Here is a 21,325-nt window from a genome sequence, read left to right as displayed (position 1 = left end):
GCATCTTTGAACTCCAACCCTAACTCTAAAAGACACCCTTCAACAGGTGTTCGACCATCCATTCAGTGGCTGTGAAGCATCTCAACCTTCTACTATGGCCTCTCTGAAGTGGTAAAGGAAGAAATTGCCAGTAGAGACTGGGATGCTCATAACCTTAGCCAGCCGCATTGATAACCGTGTTCGTGAGGGGAGACAGCATCGTACTCCCCAAGCCACGCCCGTCACATCGCCTCCAAATGCACTAGCTCCTGATCCTGCCCACCTCAGCCAACAGACTGAGGAGAAACAGATGCAGCTGGAATTGCACCGGCCCCAGGTCCTCTGTTGTGAGCTAGTACCACCCCAGGAACCCAAGATCCCAGTCCTGTTGCCTATGGGGATAGAGAGAGACACGTGAAGGAGGGCCATCTGCGCCCTTCCTGCCCTGAGTTGGCAGTAAAACCCAGAGCGTGCTTGGGGATGTGAGGACCTTAGTGAGTGGACACTCTTCACTCCCGTTTATTGTTGTCGGCTACCCTTACTTGGAGGAATACCAAAGATAGGACTGTTTCATTGTAGGGCATTTGTAGATTCAGATGCAGCTGACAACTTTTCGTACAATGAATTGGCAAGAAAGATGTGCATTCCATACGAAACTTGTCCATCATCCTGGAAGGTGCAGGCCCTGCATGGCAGACCTTTCGGATCCGGAGCGATCAAATTCAGAACATCTGACCATTGGAGGGATTCACCATGAAATAATCATGAAATAATCTCATTTTACCTTCTTGAGTCCTCCAGGGAACCCCTGATTCTAGGTTACCCCTGGTTTGTGCTTCACAACCCTCAATTTTCTTGGGTCTCTTTCTTCACTGGGGTCCTGCATGTAAGGAATCCATCCAAATTAAGAGACTTTTCTCTTCGGGCCCCAATTCTGGTACACCCAGACCCTGAAGTACTTTTTATTGTTGAGGTGGATGCATCCGAAATGGGCGTAGGAGCAGTTCTCTCTCGGAGGTCTATCACTGATAAAGTTCACCCTTGTTCCTTCTTTTCCAGGTGCCTGTCTCCAGCAGAGAGTAATTATGATGTTGGTAACTGAGAACTCTTAGCTCTAAAACTCGCACTAGAAGAATGGTGCCCCTGGTTGGAGGTGAACAAGCATCCCTTCATTGTATGGACTGATCACAAAAACCTGTCCTATTTACAGGAGACAAAGTGCCTGAACCCTCGGCAGACTAGGTGGGCACTCTTTCACACATTTTAATTTTGTCATTTCTTACAGACCAGGTTCAAAGAATGTTAAGGCTGAAGCCCTTGATGGTGCTGTTCATTTACAAGAAAGCTGTGCAATCATGAGCAAGTTGCTGTGGTACAAGTTGCTGTGAATGAAACACTCCTGTGCAGTTACAGGAAAAAAATCAACTCTGTGGTGGCATCTCATCACACTGTTAACTGTACATCCTGGAGTTTTTCATTCCTTACATATAAATAATTTTCTATAAAATACCCAGGCTTTGTGAGCACTAAGCAAAAAAATCTGATTTTGAATCAGTTGAAATATATCTTGTAAGGATGGAATAAACAGCATCTTTTTCCTGAAGAAATTGAGTGATTACATCTTTTAACAATAATGTATATTAAACTTGTACTTTGTAATTCCATCCATCATGAAAAACATTCACTTAACAACCTGCTCTGAATTACAGGCACTCATGCGGAAGATAACCCCGTCCCACACAGACACACAAATAAATATGTTTCCAGAAATAGCCTTTTTACTGAAAAGAGCCCCAGAGCTGTGTCCAGTCAGTCGCATCTATGCATCACCTGGAGCTGTATAAAACTATTCTATGAGAGTAAACAGGAGCAGGTGCTGGGGCTGGACACCAAGCTGGCCAACACTTTGCACTCAGAGCCAAATAAGAATTTATTAATGTGACTCAGCAGCTTACTAAACACACTGTAGATGAGTGAGAGATCAGTTCAACTTTATTTGTACAGTGCTTTTAATAACAGACATTGTCACAAATGTGGATCTAGATGTATATGTGGAGACTTTAAAACACCTCAATCTACGTAGTGTAGCTGGATACCAATACGAAGCAGAGCTGTCATTTCTAAACCCACTGGTTGCTAAGGCAACCGATCACCACTAATAGCACTGAATAGTTCTGACCACACACACACACACGCACACACACGCACACATACGCACACATACGCACACCCTTTGGTCCCCTTCAGTTCAATTTAGTTCCACACCTGTTATTCAAGACTTGAAAGCCTGTGTGCAGTTTTTTGTAAACTAAATTTGACTTTAGCCACATAATTAAGACTAAAGCAGACTGGAAACTATATTAAAATACTACGAACAGTGAAGGCATCAAACTGGCAGACTAAATTGTCTACACTTGCATACATATACAGTCCAATTCAGATATAATAGATGCTGCTCCAGTCCCTCAGAAGTACTCACTTTCAGGAGTCACAAAGCAGAGAAAAGAAATACAGAGTGGACATAGAAATTTTTCCTTTGACGTATCTACATGCATTCAAAATCCACTGCAATATGGTAATTAAATGTATGTCGGTGTATCAAAAGTTACCATCTCTAATTGTATGGACATTTAAAGTGTGAATGACACAATAATGGCATGTACATATTATAATTAAAATAAAGCTGTATTTCGAGTTCATGCCTGAATTGTCTTGACTAAATTAAACTGAACCTTTTGCCATCTGCATGTGACATAAGCACAGTGTAATTATCTAAAGGGCCAGGCCTAAGCAGCTGAAAGCCAAATAATCACAGTGCAATCATCTCATAAAGGCACAGAGTAGACACAGCCTCACCTTAATTCAATTATTCAAAGAAATGTTTCAATTTCAGGCGCACACTGCAAGAGAGTGGCACTCAGTTCTCGGTTCAGCATGAGATAAGTGATGGAATCTCACCAGGCACAGAGCAAAATATGAAATAAATCACTAGGTTAAATCCTTGCTTCTCTATTAAAAGGTTAAGAGATGGATCCAACCCTTTATTTTTTGCATTATTGTGTTTCCCAAAAATGAGTAATTTCCCACATTCAGTTTGATGATAGCTAAATGAGGAACTTAAATGAGATTGAACTGAATAATCGATCCATTCAGTGCTCTAGATGACATGTGCAAAGGGCAGCCTGCATTTGGCCAAATACCATGAGCAGCGGAGCTTGACTCGGCTTGATGAATCTATCCTCTTAGCTGCTATTCAAATATTCCAGGCTCTGGAACCAGAAGCAGGTGCCCATGCAATGGCAGAATGAACAGCTATAAACTTTGGTTTTAGCATGCAATAGGTGAAATGAGGGTTTCTCAGACATGGTTCAGGCTAAAAGCCTTTCACTTCCCCTTTAATCCCTACAGAACAGTGGCTTTTCCTCACAGTGTACTCCATGCCAGTCAAAACACATTCAGACAGTCTCCTTCATAAAATGCATTTAATGCTGAATTTCAGACATTTCCACCTCATGGACATTGATTTATCACATTTTAATCTGTAATTTCTATTAGCTCTGAAGGTAAAGCATAAATGTGGCAAGGATTTTTCTAGGCATTCCCAACAATTACTGAATGTAAGGGTGGACACTGTAATAGGGGTTTAAAAGTGAAGTAAAAATGTCTCTGAGGCCCTCTAGTGGCTGGCTGCATTACAATTTTTAACCCCATCCATTCCCATGTTCGTGAATGGGACAGATGGCAAAATTTCATTTTAAATTAGATTAACACAGATAGTTTTTAGGAAAAGTGTTCTGTCATTTTTGCAAGTTCAGTTGACCGTAACCGATATTTTTTCTTATGATAACTGTGTTTTATAGGAATTAATCACTGATAAATAAAAGGGCGTAGCTGATGAGGTGATTGATGTTTCAGTCATGACAGTCGAGCCTCATGAATGCACATGCAATCCTACATGGGCCTGAAGCTCTTGGCAGCTCTATAGCAAAGCCATGTCCTGTTCTAACAGACCCTCAGCAGGGAGCTCTTTGCAGCTTTTCCGGTATGTTGCTCAATTTGATGTCTAAGCTGTAGCTAATAGTACTGATACTGTAACTAGCAAACCAACGTAAGTGAACAAAGTGATGGGATCAAACAGGGCAGCTAACACTAGCTACATTTAATAATAATTTACTATTTATTTTATGACCTTGGTGAACACTGAAAGTAGTTTATTAAGGTTAGCCAGTCACTACTTTTTTAAACAAACTTCACAGATAAAACGAGCTGAGCATAAAAGAGCACTTCTCTGTTCAGATGATGACCTACTGCAGATGTCAGAGCTAGATAAAAATCATGGAGAGCAGTGATTTTTTTTTTCCTCAAAAAGTGTCAAGTGTAAATGCTGATTACCAGTATTTTTTTCAGTTGGTACCTTCCATTAGCTACTTATACTTACAATAATTCAATTAAAACAATAATGTCAGCTAGCTAGGAAATAGTAGCTGTCAGTCATGACTCAAAGCTTTAATATCTTTTGCTGACAATGATTAAAAACAATAGAACAGCAAAAATTATACTATTACAGTTTAACATTTTACATATTTATTAACAACGCTGTACTTGCCACTTTGAGTTGTTGATGCAACTTAAGTTGCAATTCAGGTAATAACATGCGCGCCCACGTCCCGTGACATGGGCGGGTGAGAGGTGGACCTATAACCCATCCAGCCGTATCTACTGTGCATGCTCTGGCTCCAAGGTCTCTACTACACAGACTCTGGCTCTACTTTCTGCAAGATGGTGACTACCTTTTCAAATGAACAATGGGAGTAAATGGCACCACGTTCTCCACTCATATATACAGTCATTGATTCCCAAGGAATCTAATTAATGATATTATAGTTGCCATGAACTGAAATATTGGCCAATTAAGGAACTATGTGGAATTAAAGAATAAAGCTGCTTTACTTTCTCAGAAGCATGTAGTGTACAAAACCTGTTGTTGTTGTCTAGACAGATTGTCTCCATCATTATAAGCATACCTTGCACCAGCCTGACACTGACAAAATAGAAGTAATGCTCTGTGCTATGACTCATATAGGGTTGAGGGCTATTAAGTTATTAAGCAACAAAACATGACTGAAGATAATATTTTTTTAAATAAGCCATGTCATCAGTTTGCTAATAAAACCTGTGAGGGTGAATAAAATGAAAATTCTATGAAAGCCTATCTATCGAAAAATCTATCAAAAACTCTCCTCTATCTCTATCTGACGTCTCTTGCCCTGTAGCTAGTGTCTGGTCTAATGAGCTGCCTTCAGTTAAATAGTTCACATAAATGTATGTGCTTGGATAAGCCACAAGAGAGGATCTGATACAGAACTTGCACTGGTTCATGGTTAAAGTCACTGAACTAAGGTCAGTTTTTGTCATTCACTGATCTACTCTGCTGCATTACAGGGTTTGGTCTGCCTACCAGTTGATGACCCCTGATCTATAGAATCCAAATGCTACCATGGTGAAAGAGAAACTAGAACAGGGTTATGGGTTGTCAGTACTCACTGTGGTCTGGAGGCCTCAGCCTGATCTGTCTGAAGTTTTTCTCCTCCTTCTACTTCCATGGTACAATAGACTATTCTGTTAGGGGCCACTGACTTCAGCCCCTGTACCTCCATGATCACAATCTGCAAAGCAACCAAAAGAGGAAACTGACACCTCACACTGTTTGTACATATGTAGGAAGATTTACCAAAATATTCAAAGGACAAGTTTTTACAACAAACTGTAAAAGAGAGAGAGAGAGAGAGAGAGAGAGAGAGAAAAAAAACTTAAAGTAAGAACATCAGGACCCTTAGATCAAATGGTTCTCAACCTTTCTTCAGCTGTGGACCCCTAGCATATTCTAAGTGATCCCCACAGACCCCCCTACATAATATGTATAGTATATATAAGTAGTCTACACTACACATTTTCATAAAGCAGTGTCAAATTTAAAGTGTCAAATTTAATAAATTTTCATTTCTATAATAGATTCGATATACTGCCCGCTATTCACATTAACAGTGAAATTACACCTTTCATTTTACCTGTAAAACTTGAAATTGAAGTTTTTGCAACCTAGGGTGAGAAGTAAAATGTTCACACATTTTATTACTGACATTACACTTAATGTGACTATAATTCTAAATCATCATTTGTTAATTTAACCCATCAATGTTGGACACAATGCAAACTTTGCACTAATAATGACATGGTGAATGAGGGCACTCCAAAATGAGCAAGCCAAGCTACATTAGTGTGAGGGTTGTGAATGCGCATGGCTAAGCATATAGTGTAAATTAAAAAACAGTATTCTGCAGCTTTTCTGAAATCGAATGGCTCTAAAAATGTATTTAAAATATATTTTGAAATACTTAACAAAAATATCACTTATACAGAATTAAAATATTTTTAGAAACAATCCAATGGATGCCTGTAATTATTCCATGGCCCACAAGGGGTCTGTGGATAAAAACAAGGACAAAAACAAGTGTGCAATTGGCCGATAAATATGGAAAAAAACAAGTGTGCAATTGGCCGAGTTCCCATAGGGTGTTATCCTTCTAAACATGTGAAATACCAGCTAATCTGTGTGTATGCCTAATTATGCAGATAGGGTCAAGTAATTAACCTTCTTGTAGTAGCTAGCAAGTCAGTGGCTGGTGGCAGACTTTACATGCTACATACATTGAAGAAGCCCTTTGGACTCAATTATTATTCCATGATTAGAGATGGAAAACTGGCAAAAGCAAATGAACATGGAAATACCACAATTATAAATGATCAACTCACATAATTGTGTTCTTCTGGCAGAAAAAACCCTAGAAGCACCGGAATACATGTAGGGACAAAGTAGGGGATTCCTCACTTACCTCCAGAGTGAAGGATAGCACTACATCTGATTTGGAAAGTGGCAGATCATTCTCATCTCCTATATCCAGGAAGCTGTTCATAGGAGTGAGTTTTGGCTTGATTTTGGGCTTCAAGTCTTTGGCTACAGGAAGGCTCTCCAGATTTGCCATTAGCAGGTTGACTGATGACCTCAGCTCCTCCACATACATCATCTCCATGTCCTTAGATATGAACTTAGGGAACTTCCTTTCCTGCTAAGAATATTCAGGAAATGTGTTAAAGAATGATGAGAGATAGAGTGCTAAATTACAAAAAGTGTATTTTGCACATTTTTGCTATATTTGTGATAATGTTGGTCCAAACAATATATGGTTCTAAAACCCATGAGTAAAGGGCTACCAAGTCAAAAAAAAAAAATCAGCATCTTGCCAAATATTCCAAGATATGGACTATTTTGTGTGTTGCAGAATTTTCAGACATTCTTTAGAACTGAAACATGAAGCAACTGAAAACACAGAAGAAATACTTTTGTAATGTCTAGGCATATCAGACCATGCATATTTCAGACAAGAATAAGCAAACATACACTCACAGACCACTGTTATATGAACACCTGTACACCTGCACATTCATGCAATTATCCAATTAGCCAATCATCTGGCAGCAGTGTAATGCATAAAATCAAGCAGATACAGGTCAAGAACTTCAGTTACTATTCACATCAAACACCAGAATGAAGAACCTCAGTGACTTTGACTATGGCATGTGTGTTGGCACCAGACAGGCTAGTTTGAATATTTCAGAAACTGCTGATCTCCTGGAATTTTCACTCATAACAGAATTGTAAGAAAAACATCCAGTGAGCATCAGTTCTGTGGGCAGAAACATCTTGTTATTAAGTTGAGCTGACAGAAAGTCTACAGTAACTCAAATAACCACTCTTTACAACAATGGTGAGCAGAAAAGCATCTCAGAATGCACACGTCAGAGCCTGAGGCAGATGGAAATCTGAGGCTACAGTGGGCACAGACTCACCACAAATGGACAAGATTGAAGATTGGAAAAACATCACCTGGTCTTTTTCCAATCTTTATCTGTCCAGTTTCAGTGAGTTTTTATGCACTGAGCTACTGCCACAGATATGGCTGATTGGATAATTGCATGAATTTGCATGTGTACAGGTGTTCCTAATAAAGTGGAAGGTGAGTATACAGTATAACTCTGAAACCATAACAGTATTAAGACTGAAACTCTGATTGACATACTCTGGCAATTCTGTCCGTGAGTTGCAGTCTTCCATCCAATTCTCTGCGGATCTGTGCTGCCTGCTCATCAACATTATCCAGCTAAGGGGAAAAAAAACACAAATTTAACTGAAAGACAATGAATCCTCATATGATTTCGCTGGGGAATCTGTAAAAACACCTACAAAAAGGGGACGATGACAATTTCCATTTAAAAGAGATTAAGACAGCCATACTGTAAGGACATATCACACAAAAATTCAGACAGTGGAATGCTCAGCTGACCTTGTATGGTCTAGCATCACTGCTTTTTCTAAATACACATACACACAGTAAAAACCCATGTTGGCATGCTGTCAAGAATGGGTTTCCTCTCATTCAGTCTACATGAGTGGGAGGTGTTTCTCTCTTTCTCTCTCTCTCTCCTTTTTCCATTTGATAAGCCTCCCTCCCTGAGGCAGCAACAGCGCTGAAACTTTGCTAATTTCACACAGCAGTATCAATATAGACACATCAAGTTCGGAACATCAGTTTAGCCAATATATAAAATGTGTGTGAGATTGTGTGGGCCACCAATATGCATTTCTCGAGACCAAATTACCATTACCATTGAAGAAACGCTGCAAGTGCAGTGACAGCTTTCGTCTTCGCAACTCCTACTCAGACAAACGCTTATATCACATTACCATTTGCTTCCGTGCTATTAATGATGGTCACTCTCACACAGATGTGACAGATGTGTGGGTGAATGCTGAACAAAAATTCCTTCATGCGCTCACATAACTTGCTGGAAAAACCTAAGCTATCGGCTCAGCTGTTTTCACCAATTACTGCTGGCTTAATCATAGGTCATTTACACATTAGGCTGCATAGGCAGTGGGAAGAACAAAGGCTTAATGATGCAGTTAGGTATGCCCAAGCTGCATAGTGTGACGGGCAGTCGCAGTGTTGAGAGAACATCTTCAGTGCATTGCCAATACTTTGATAAGGCCAGGGAGAGGATTTAATGAGCTACTGTGACTGTCAGCCTCAACAGACTGGAAGTGTGAAGGGATCTCTCTATAGTAATGTAAACACTACTCTCAGACAGTGTGAATCCTGCTGTATACCAAACTAGAGATGACTCATAGATAGGCATAGTGTAAAATATTAACTCCTGAACATTCATTTTCTTTCTTACTTGTAACCGATTCCCATCCGTTAACAGTGCCTTCCCTGTTGCATGACAACTACCAGTCCGGGAAGATCAGTGCTAACATTTTAGACAGATTATAGCACAATTGATCTCTCTTGGAGGAGAATGAAAACTATTCAGTTCTGCATACATGTAATAAAAACCATCTGCAATTGACTAGCGTCAAATAGGAGAGAAAGTTCATCTCTGAGGTATGACCAATATATGCACAATGAATATACAGATTAGGTTTCTTCTTGTGGCATGATGGAACTAATGAGACTATCTGGTAACTGATGGAAAGTATCAGGAAAGGCTTTGGAGACACTGCTCACTGATTAGGAACTAATAGCGTCATCTATACTCCACTTTTGACAGGTAATTAGAGACTAGGCAAAAAAAGATAATCGATGACATTCAAAGCCTATATTTGGCTAATTAATGTGTAAATTGACAGTGTTGTCAAAAATTTCATTATTTCACAAGTATGATATGAATTTACAAAATACTTGCACATTTGAATGTGAAAAATCCATATTTGAATGTTTAAGATCATATATTTTACTTTTAGGCGTCTGGGTCACTGGAAGAGTTGTGGTTAGGCCACAATGCTCTCACTGCCGCGGCCCGGGTTCGATTCCCAGCTAGCTAACCTTCCCAGCCACTGGGGCTGTGTGCAACAGTGCGCTCTCAGTGCTGGTCCCAAGCCCGGATAAAATTGGCGAGGGCTGCGTCAGGAAGGGCATCCGGCATAAAACAAATAAACAAACAACGACAAACACATTTGACTGTGAAACACCAGCCCATAATCCCTTCCCCATTATATTTGACAGCTGCCTGAGTGCACATCTCCTTAAACTTCCAGCATCCTCCTCACACAGACTTGTCCATTGCTTCTATGGAAACCATTCAGCCAGTGACCAGGCTTGATCTTTGGTAAAAGCTTAATCTTATCGAGCTCATTTGTGTACTAAGCTTTGATTTCCTTTTTGACTTTTTGATCAAACATCCCGGCCTCTCCCAATCTTCTTTGGGTGGCAGATGTTGAGATTTGCACTCCATACTCAAATTTCACCTCTGCTTTAATTGGAGGATCAGGTTTAAACCTGTGATGTTTGCTCTTTCTGACCAAAATGATGTCTTCTCTTTCTCCCAAGAATCTTTTTGTACTTCACTGACCCACTCTCTCTTTGTTTCTTCAGGATGTTGCTCTGCCTCTAACAACCACTCTAACAGCAGTTTCTCTTTGTGAATATCTTTCCTCAGTCAACACATCAATTTCCACACGATTTTCTAGGCTTATTGTTGGCTTTTGTCCCATTTTATCACTTCATCTTCTGCTCAGCACTAAACACAAATAAGTGCTAACACTGTTTATAATACCTAATAGCTCTACTTTCAGACCTCATTGTAGACACTTTACTGAATAGAATTTCACTCAACGATCATGACAATCAGTTCATTGCTATTAAGCATATGCTTCCTATACAAACACCCTGGCAACCACACCAACTAGCACCTGACAACTGCACAACACTCATCAAACAAGTGTATCACAAAGCTGGTACATATGTTAATGCCCTGAAAACAGTCATTCTATCTAAGGATAAACAGAACCATCTACATTCAAACAGTCAATATTCTGTGGGCGTTGCGTGCCTAATTTTTTTTTATGTGGACAGCATGTGCTTTCTGAGTACCTGTGTGGATTGACTGTGGAGCTAATGGGACTGTGTCACTCCTGCTGGCAAACATACTGTAAACTACAGATGCTTGGGGTGCTGTAGTAGCCTGCAGTTCTGTATTTACATGCAATTTTGGTTTCTTCACTCTCTGGGATAAATGAGTACCACGTATATTTATATCTTCCACAACTAACACACTCATCATCATGGTTTCTTCAAAGATACCTGGAGATCCTACAGGCTTTGCCACAGAAATTCATGTCAGTAACTGGTTTGCCATAACTCCCCTTATGAAGTCCCTCAGTCTGGGTGATAGATTAAAAATTGGTTCAGAAAGACCCTTGGTCAACCTCAATATGCCAACTATAAGGTTTCGACTGTCAGAATTCTATCTCTTTGATAAGGCTTTTTTTTTAAATCAGCAATACGATATTTGATTTTACACACCCAAATTAAGGGAGCATGAGAAATTTCCTTGTTACACATAAGTAATAAAAGTGCATTTAATTAAATACAATATGCAGTAATTCACGATACAGATTCTGAATTTGTATGTTTTAATAATTTCTCAGAAGCTGTATCAAAGTTTGCCGCAGTCACTTAATTAAAGTCATTATTTTGGGATAATGATCCAGACGCAGTTACAGATTTCCTAATTGATAATTACGCACAGTTTCTCTGCAGTAATGTCCACATTACACAGCAACTATCCTGTTAAATAGATCATAATAGTGTACAGGGTATACAGTACAGTATGTATGTCCCTAGCATAGGGATAAAGGAAAATTCAGTGCACGGCCAAGAGCTGTAAGTATGACAAGTGAAGATAGAAGTCAAAGATACAGAATACAGGGAAAAGTGAAGGCACTTGTTGCATGGTTTTTCTTAATGTTTAATAAAAACCATGCAACAAGTTATTAAGCAAAATAGTGAATATATAGCATGTTCAAGTGTTCAAGGTAGAGTAAAGATTTGAGACAATGAGAGGAATATAGGTTGTTGGAGTTGCCCTTTAACTATTTTGTTCCCTGTAACATAACATCACATTTTCTCATCTTTCCCCCAGTATACTCCTGACTGCCGAGTGCTTGCTTATGTATATGTTATCAGAGGTGGACAAGGTAATTCTGGAGCCCTCTTTTCACACCTTATCAACTTCCCTCTCAGAACTCCGGGAAAATTTCAGACAGTCTTCTACCAGAAGACAAAATCAATCAATTCACATTTCCAACCAAGGTATTCACTGGGGTTGAGGTCAGGACTTTGTGCAGGCCACTCCAACCTTGAGTTCTTCCACTCCAACCTTGGCAAACTTTATAGAGCTTGTGCCACCTAAGCAGTTCTCGTCGAGGCATGGACTTCACAAGACCTCTGAAGGTGTGCTGTGGTATCCGGCACCAAGCCGTTAGCAGCAGATCCTTTACTGTAAATTGTGAGGTGGGGCCTCCATAGATTGGACTTGTTTGTCCAGCACAACCAGCAGACGTGCGATCCGATTGAGATCTGGGGAATTTGGAAGCCAAGTCAACAACTTGAACTCTTTGTCATGTTCCTCAAACCACTCCTGAAAATTTTTTGCAGTGTGCCAGGGTGCATTATCCTGCTGAAAGAGGCCACTGCCATTAGGGTATACCTTTGCCATGAAGGGGTGTACTTGGTCTGCAACAATGTTTAGGTAGGTGGTCAAATTAACATCCATGAATGCCAGGACTCAAGGTTTCCCAGCAGAACATTGCACAGAGCATCACACTGCCTCCACCAGCTTGCCTTCTTCTCATAGTGCATCCTGGTGCCATCTCTTTCCCAGGTAAGTGAAGCACACATACGCGGCCATCCACATGATGTAAAAGAAAATGTGATTCATCAGACTAGGCCACTTTCATCCATTGCTCCATGGTCCAGTTCTGATGCTTGTGCCCATTGTACATGCTTTCGGCAGTGGACAGGAGTCGGCACTCTGGCCAGTTTGCTGCTATGCAGCCCCATACACAGTAAGCTGCGATGCACTGTGTATTCTGACACCTTTCTACAGCCAGCATGACTAACCAACTTTTTCAGCAATTTGGCTAGACCAGATGGGCTAATCTTTGCTCCCCACGTGCATCAGTGAGATTTGGCACCCATGACTCTTTTGTTGGTTCAGCGGTTGTCCTTCCTTGGATCACTTTTTGTAGGTAATAACCACCGCATACCGATAAAACCCTGCTTGCCCATTTCTCCTGTACCAACACTTCAACTTCTGTTCTGACTGTTCACTTGCTGCCTAAAACAGTGCATTCAGAATGTATTCAGATCCCTTCATTTTTTTCACATTTTTTTCACATTTTTTATGTTGTAGCCTTATGCTAAAATTCTTTAAATAATTTACTGCTTTAATAATTTACTGCAGTATCCACTGCTACTGTGTATACGTATTTTGCTGGGCCTTACATTTGCTTTTTATGCAGTTTGTCATGATATGGGGCTGAATTCTGAGGCTATACCCATTGCTTACCCAGTCAGTGTTAATAATACAGTAACCTCTGCCTATATATTCCTGCCTTTGCTGCCAGCAAAAAATGGCGGATCAGATATTGTAAAAGACATATCGGATATCAGATCCTGTAACAAATGTCAGTTGGAATTGGAAAAGAAATGTACTTTTGGAACTGTAACTGTTTACATATAAAGAGATTTGACAGTTGTTTCTTTTGTTAAGATTGATTTTTTTATACTGTATTATATTTATAGTCTAAGTGATTTTTTTGTTAAAGAGTTTAACTGTTAAGTGCTTTTTTTTAAGCATAGTAGTTGATAAATAAATCAATAGAAATATGTGTATTGGTATCAGCTGATACTCAAGGTTTCAGTATCAGTATCGGAAAAGAAAAAGTTGTATCGTGACATCTCTAATATTAACCCCAACCATAAATGTTTACAGTTTTCCTGATTATTATTACTTCTTTCAGTCTTTAGGTTTTAATCTTCTAATCACTCTAAACCTGTGTACAAACTTTTTTTTTTAACCAGATGGTGCACTCCATTTATCTGGATCTACTTTGTCCTCGTCCAGACTCTGATTAATGGGTGATGGAGCTTTCACTACTGTACACAAATAACTCATTATGTTTCAGCATCTATGTGACTGCATCTTCTTGTCCATTTTCAAATCACAGCTCAAGACACAGTACCAGTTAGCTTAAATATGTAGCTGGACTACATATTTTTTCACCTGTGTCATATGTATTACTTGCACAAATCTGCACCATACTTATTATTTGACTTTGTTCATACGATTATTTATTATTTTACCTTTCCTTATTTAGAATGCTTTACCTTGCCTCTGTTGTTTTTTTTTGTCCTTTACATAAGACTCTTTTAAATTAAATTGTCACTGCGTATGCCCACAAACACCCATTCACATACTTACTTACACTCATACATATTTACACTCCCCTAAAAACACAGACACACACACACACACGCCCTGACACACACACGGAATGTGGCTGATTTTCTTCTCGTTGCTGTGTTGCCTAGTTGGAATTTCAATTCTATTTTGGTTTGGCTACTATTTCTATGACAACAAGACTCAGGAACTTCCTAATCACAGATCTAGTCTGAGGCGGGCATTCATGTTGAAATCACAGGTTGGTGTATTTCTAGAGGTAATGCTTCAAGACATGCAGCAAAAATAAAGGTAAGATTTTGTACACTTCCAGCTAGTTTAAAACGTCCACTATAAATCATATTGCATACTGGTGTTGAAGCCACACAGTGCTTTATGTTTAAAATGAGCTTTACTCTGGCTGCCTACTATAATGCCAATGCACTACTAATTAATCAGAAGTCTTCAAGCTGATTTATTCTTTGGATGGGGCACTGTGAATTGGCTGGTGGAGCCCCAACTCTCACGCTCTCTCTTTAAACACATTTATCAGTGTGCAGTGTTGGTCATAGCACATCCATTTAACTGCATTTCTCACACTGAGGTGGAAGCATTTTTAAAGCGAACATCTTCTAAACAGTGGAGATAAAAACTATGTATCTGAACTGATGGCTGAACATAAATTAAATGTTTTATGTTTATCTCTGTTCGGAGTTGCTTTTCTCCTTCAACTCAGCACAGTTGGGCTGTTTCTTACAAAGTCAATGATTAAATTAAGTTGTCCATTCAAGGTTAAATCATTATTTAAGAAGAGTAGAGTCATATAAGCATTAAATTTTAGTCATCTTCTGAGCAAAATTCAAAAGCCTTGAATCATGCCTTCAAATAAATGTTTAGGCCATGTTGCAAAACAGGACAACATTCTCATCTCCACTGTTCCACTGTTTTATTTGACAATAAACATAGCAATAAAACATGTGCTTTCACATATCCCGCCTTGCTGTTTAGTGTCCCCGATCTGATAAACAGCTAAGATCCTCTGTTCTGAAAGTCACTAATCGATCAGCACTCAGTGATTTCCCAAGTTTCAAGACGGCTCTCAGAACCATTTCAGACGATGCGTAAGTGTTTGAAGCACTGTACATAGAGGTCTAGGACAACTAGTGAACATTCAGTTCTTTTTGCTGGTTTAAACACAGTTTATACACAGTGATCTTGTATAAACCACTGCACTACACATAATGGGTACAAAAAGGTCACTCATAAAGAAACAACACTGAGAAATAAGTTACTTCAGATGCTGGGATACAGTAGATACCCGACATAAGCATAACCCTAATTTGGCTTGGTACTTGAGTTTACCTGATGTCATCTACTTTCAATAACCACATTATTTTTCTTCTGTAGTCATTGGTAAACTACAAGAAATCATAAAAAGCTAAGTGAAATGGGGCTTTTAAAGCCTCCATTCACCTAGGAATATTAATAGCTTTTCTGTCTCTGACCTTTGAGCCTAAAGGCAGGAGGATCACTAAAATGATCACGCATCAGTTTTGAAGATATTGACCATCACAGTCATTTCCTAAAGTGATATGCCACTAATTCATTACCACTTCCTGCTGGCTTACCTGCCTACTGTTTCCTCTGGCCTTCACTGCTTCTAGTTAATGAGGGGTGACAGAGCAACGGGGTGCAGAGGCTGAATGCGTTCATTACGGGGGTGATGACAGGTGCAAGGAGGAGACGAGAGCGAGGGATGGTGGGAGCGCTCTCTCTCTCGCTCTCCAGACACACTGGGCCACAGGTGTTAAGCATGGCAGGGTGAATCACTTCCCTGATCACAAGGAAACAGCTGGTATTTCTACCTGTCCACTTGCCTAACTAGATTATGACCCCTTTCACTCTACACATCCAAAATCTTGCTGCAGTCTGGGAAAGACATTTTCTTTCTGTCCTTTGGTGTGTCGTATAGCTGAATGTAGATAAATGTAATACTGTTTGCCTGCTTTTAGGATTAATATTTACTGTGGGACATAATTAGCAAGGGGCAAGTCTGTGCCTAAATGTGAGCCAATTTTTCTTACGTGATATCAGCTCAAGCATGGAGCAGTATTAAATCTAAAGCCACTGTCTGATAGTTTGATGTAATCACAATATGTCATGCTGAAATTGTTTGGGCTGTAAATACACCCAAAAAATATATTTTATGAAATGATATTTAATACATTAATATAAATAAAATAGTCTACATCCTGTGCACATGACCTCAATTACATATCCTCATGATGTCAATTACATATCCTTTAAGACATGCACATGATATGCAAAAGAAAGAAAGAAAGAAAGACAGAAAGAAAATGTAAAATAATAGGATGTGCTAAATCGAGTGCTATTTTATAAGATTTAGAATAATTATGCCATATTGTAAAATTAAACCAAAATTGCAGTGTAATAATGTGATAAGTACAATTACAATTGCAGCTATACCAGCTCTTCTGGGAAGGCTTTCTACAAGACTGTCTAGTGCGACTGTGGGAATTTGTTCCCATTCAGTCAAAAGAACATTTGTATGGTCAGCCTTTACCCTAAGGAATCTAGCCCAAACCCTGGAAAAACAGCCCAGACCATTATCCCTCCACCAAACTTTACTGTCGGCACTACACATTCGGATAGGTCGCGTTCTCATGGCAGCCGCCAAACCCAGATTCATGCCAGATAGTGAAGCGTGATTCATCACTCTAGAGAACACGTTTTCACTGCTTTTGAGTTCAGTGGTGGCTTGCATCACATCACTCCAGCTGACGCATGGCATTGCACATAGTGATCTTAGGCTTGTGTGCAGCTGCTTGGCCATGGAAAGCCATATCATGAAGCTCCTGACACAGTTCTTGTGCATCCAGAGGCAGGCTGGAACTCTGTAGTGCATTATACAGCAGAAGATGATTTTTACATGCCATGTGCTTCAGCCCTCGGCGCCCCGCTCTTTGAGTTTGCGTGGTCTACTGCTTCCTGACTGAGATGCTGCTGCTCCTAGACACTTCCATTTCACAATGATAGCACTTACATTTGATGGGGCAGATCTAGCAAGGCAGAAATTTCACAAACTGACTAGTGGCAAAGGTAGCGTCCTATGACAGTGCCATGTTTAAAAAGTCACTGAGCTCTTTAGTATGACCCATTCTACTGCCAATGGAGATTGCATGTCTATGTGTGTGTTATGCTGCCTGAGGGGTGTTCACATACTTGGGGCCATATAGTATATGTTTATTTCAGTGCTTGCCATCTTCTATCATTGTCTATCATCTATCATTAGTCATTCTGATTTTTCATTTTTAAATGGCCTCTTGCTTTCACAATACATAATTCTGCATTTTCTATCCCTGACTTTCAGGCTGGAAGTGCTTTTGTTTAAAGGTGGTGGTCTAGATGCTATTGAAACACCTGTCTATGATGATGCTACTCAAGAAGAGTCTAGCAACTGCACACAGGGAATTTGTTTTGTCTGAATGGCGCACCCGGAAAATTGACTTAAGCACTTGCGTAACCCCTCTCTGAATATGCATAAATTGCCTGTGTAAATACTGACTTAACTTTTACACCCAACTCTCCAGCTGTGAATACAGCCCTTTAGCTTTTTCTCATGTGTGCTTATGTGAGCTCTTTAGTCCTGCCTCTTATTATTTTCCTGTATCTCCTATCTGTCTCTTTTTCTTTGCAATTTTTCCAGTGTCTCAGTCTGTCTTTCAATGTCATTCTGCAGTCAAATACTGTCACTCTGAAGGCCCTTCCACCACAAACACCCAGCTGAACTGTTTTGTCTATCACTATGTCATCTGTCTCCATCCATTAGCATTCTTCCATCCATCCCTACACTGTGCCTGTCATTTATCCTCCTCTCAGACCTTTCTCCCTGCTTCTATATAGCACCCTTACTCACACAGTTCCTGCATTTATCTATCATTTACTCAATCACACTTTCAGTGACTTCACTCTGCAATTGTTCCCCATTTTGCCGTCTTCCCAACTTTGAGGTAAAACATCTGACACTGGCTGGTGGAACAGTCAGTAAACCACAGGAGGAGCAACCTACTGAAATAGAACAAGGATATTCGGATTATCAGAAAGAGCAAAAACACAGACTGGGTATTACAAATTTTATTATTCATAGAAGATAAGAGATGACAGTATGTTAATCTGACTAAGCCACTATAAATGTCAGAGCATGAAGTCTTTATTCAGCTTCTTATATTGTCACTATTGATTAATCACTAATGACAGCAGTCATTAGTGACAAAGCTTTAGAGAAGCCTATTTTTAGAGACTGTAATCAATAACACAATGGCTCAAAACTCAAATAAATGAATGAATGAATGAATGAATGAGATCAGAGAATCACAGAGAATCACAAAGAGCTGTCAATTCATGGAAATGGACCACGAAAAAAAACCCTCTTCTATTCCTACTGTTTCTATTTCTCTTAGGCATCTAGATATTTTCACATCTAAGAAGTCCTGAATATACCTTGCATAGATGACACTTTACCTTTTGATAAGAACCCTGTGCTAATGGGCCTTTTTTTCACAATATACTTATGAAAGTTTTGTGGATATATTGTGTAAAGGTCAGTGGACACATTCAGGCCAAACTAAGAGGAAGGAATGACAGCTAGCTGAAGTTCATGCCCAATTTGATAATCACAACATAATTATTACCTCATTGCACCAAAACAATATAGTTAAATTAAGGACATTCAAGAAGGTGTTCATATTACCATAGCAACTAGTGAGGCACAGATATAAAAAAAAAATACACACTAATAGATTGGGGGTCTGATTCTATCATTTTTGAAAGATGGTAACTAAATATGAATAGATTATTGAAATTATTGTACAGAATGAACAGATAATGTGTTCTAAACAGATACAAATACAGGAATAGGAGGTGCACTATTCTTATTTTCTGTCAGTGGTTTGCCTCAGCAGCCTGACCTAAACACTGCCTTACTGAGCGTCAAAATAAAACTATACATATCTCATGTTTCTACACAAACTGGCCCAAAATTCACAAAAGACATATGCTTTTAGTTATAGAGCCAATGCACCATACATGCAGTCAACACACTCAGGGCAACATCTCTCAATCTTCCTCCAAAAAAAAAAAAAAAAATTAAAAAGTATTAACTTGTATGTTCATTGTGCATGCTTTTTGTCATTCTTAAATGGATGTTCTTGTTATTAAAAGAAAATCTTCCCAGAAAATCATGAACTGCTGCTGAAAGGATCCCATTTTGACTAGCAGCAGCACTCAGCTTCATAGCAGATTCTGACAGCATGTCCAGTGAACATTTCTGATCTTTCTGGAGTGTAACAAACTCAAAAAATTACAAACATGTAAATGTGGATTTTATGGGTGCACAATATGATAGTGATACATCATGTAGGATTTCTACAATAACTGCCGACTGTCTTTTCAGCATTTGACTTCACAGCACTAATCTTTACTTAGTGTAATAGCTAATAATAGTGTGTTTGGTTCTTTACATGTGTGTTTTAGCTCTGCATTCCTGCCCTTATGATTTCATCTGGAACGCAATGCACTGAAAATCCACAGCTCCAGCACGCAGTAAGCAACACAGTAAATCAGAGGAGTTAAACACACAGCATAAGCTTAATGAAGTTCATACAGCACACAGTAACAAGCATTTCCTATGGTTGAAGCAATGAGAGGATTATAATCAGCACAGACTATTGTTTGTTATTGGCTAGAAAACAGGTGGCTATTTTTTGTCTCCAAGTTCATTAGTGTACCGCTGGTCTCCATTTAGATGTATGATGAATGTGATGTACTCATCACTAGATACTTTTTCCCCTGATCAACTCAACAGGGATCCGTCAGTCAGTGAATATGCCTCTTACACGGCCAGTATAACACAAGAAATAATAAAAGAAGTATAACTGATCGCAGACAACTAAGACACACAAGTGTAAAACAGAGTAAAATATATATCTGGCTCATTTGCTATTTGGTTTGGCTTCACACTGCTCATAATTAAACAAACCTCTTTGGCTAAGGGGCATGCAGGACTGAAAATGTACTTGTAAAACTCTTGGTCAGAAACAGAGGAATTAAAAAAGGTAAACAAACCTTTGATAACTGTGCACAGAGATCATAAAAATCACTTGAGCATGAAGAACACTGAGCCAGCACTGAACAAATGATTAGACAATTATATAAACAACTACTTTAAAACATTTCTAACACCAAATCCACTGTTTATTTTCCCTGTGGTCCCTGCTGCGCTCTCACCTGCCCAAACGAATATGTGAAAACACATTAAATTCAGGCTGTGAAGGCCTTGGTAATTAGTTGATGAGCTGGCTGAACTCATCGACACTGAACAATCAGATTCAGAGTGTGTGAAAACATGGGGCAACAATGGTGTTAATATTTTTCACATCACTCGTACATGACCAGTCAAAAGTCTGGAAACATTAGATAACTTTATTTTAGTAGATTGTAGGTCATTGTCTTGCAGCAAGGTGACAGCTGATTTGGCATTTGCTTGGATTTGAGAAGTTATTATAGTTTCAGTCCAGAATCCATCCTAATGCTGCTGTCATCAGTCTCATCAGTAATAATGACAAATGACAGTTTTACTGGCAACCATACATGCACACACCACTATGCTTCACAGATGAGGTAGACTGCTTTAAATCATTAGGTGTTCCTCTCTTTCTCCACACTTCTCTCCCACTCTTTAGTCTTTAGCGCAAAATTCCACATGCTTTTTACATGTACAAATGAGACCAAAAGTTTACATAAACCAATAGAATCATGATGCAGTCTATATTTCTAAGTGCACCAGTCCCTTTTCCATCAAAACACACCCACCACATGATGCTGCCACCTCCATGCTTCACATTTGGGACAATATTCTTCACATGAACAACCTCACCTTTTTTCCTCCATACATAGCACTGATCATCATGGCCTAACAGTTCCA

The 21,325-nt window shown here is 39.4% G+C and overlaps 1 protein-coding gene across 5 annotated transcripts in view; it reads right to left on the bottom strand.

The window, feature by feature from the left end:
- cadps2 (Ca++-dependent secretion activator 2) overlaps window positions 1-21,325 on the bottom strand; it is a 130,289-nt gene that overhangs the window by 60,774 nt on the left and 48,190 nt on the right. For 3 of the 5 annotated variants that reach the window (XM_034307324.2, XM_026919048.3, XM_034307326.2), the window contains exons 4-6: window positions 8,118-8,198; window positions 6,873-7,106; window positions 5,524-5,645 (exon numbers count right to left, since the gene is read on the bottom strand). In XM_034307324.2, the coding sequence (XP_034163215.2) occupies window positions 5,524-5,645; window positions 6,873-7,106; window positions 8,118-8,198 (437 nt within the window). The remainder of the gene's footprint in view (window positions 1-5,523; window positions 5,646-6,872; window positions 7,107-8,117; window positions 8,199-21,325) is intronic. The other 2 variants (XM_034307325.2, XM_034307327.2) reach the window with 1 other exon arrangement.

The sequence above is a fragment of the Pangasianodon hypophthalmus genome, chromosome 9 (assembly GCF_027358585.1).
Source record: "Pangasianodon hypophthalmus isolate fPanHyp1 chromosome 9, fPanHyp1.pri, whole genome shotgun sequence".
Lineage (NCBI taxonomy): Eukaryota > Metazoa > Chordata > Actinopteri > Siluriformes > Pangasiidae > Pangasianodon > Pangasianodon hypophthalmus.
This window is presented reverse-complemented; position numbering and strand designations above follow the sequence as displayed.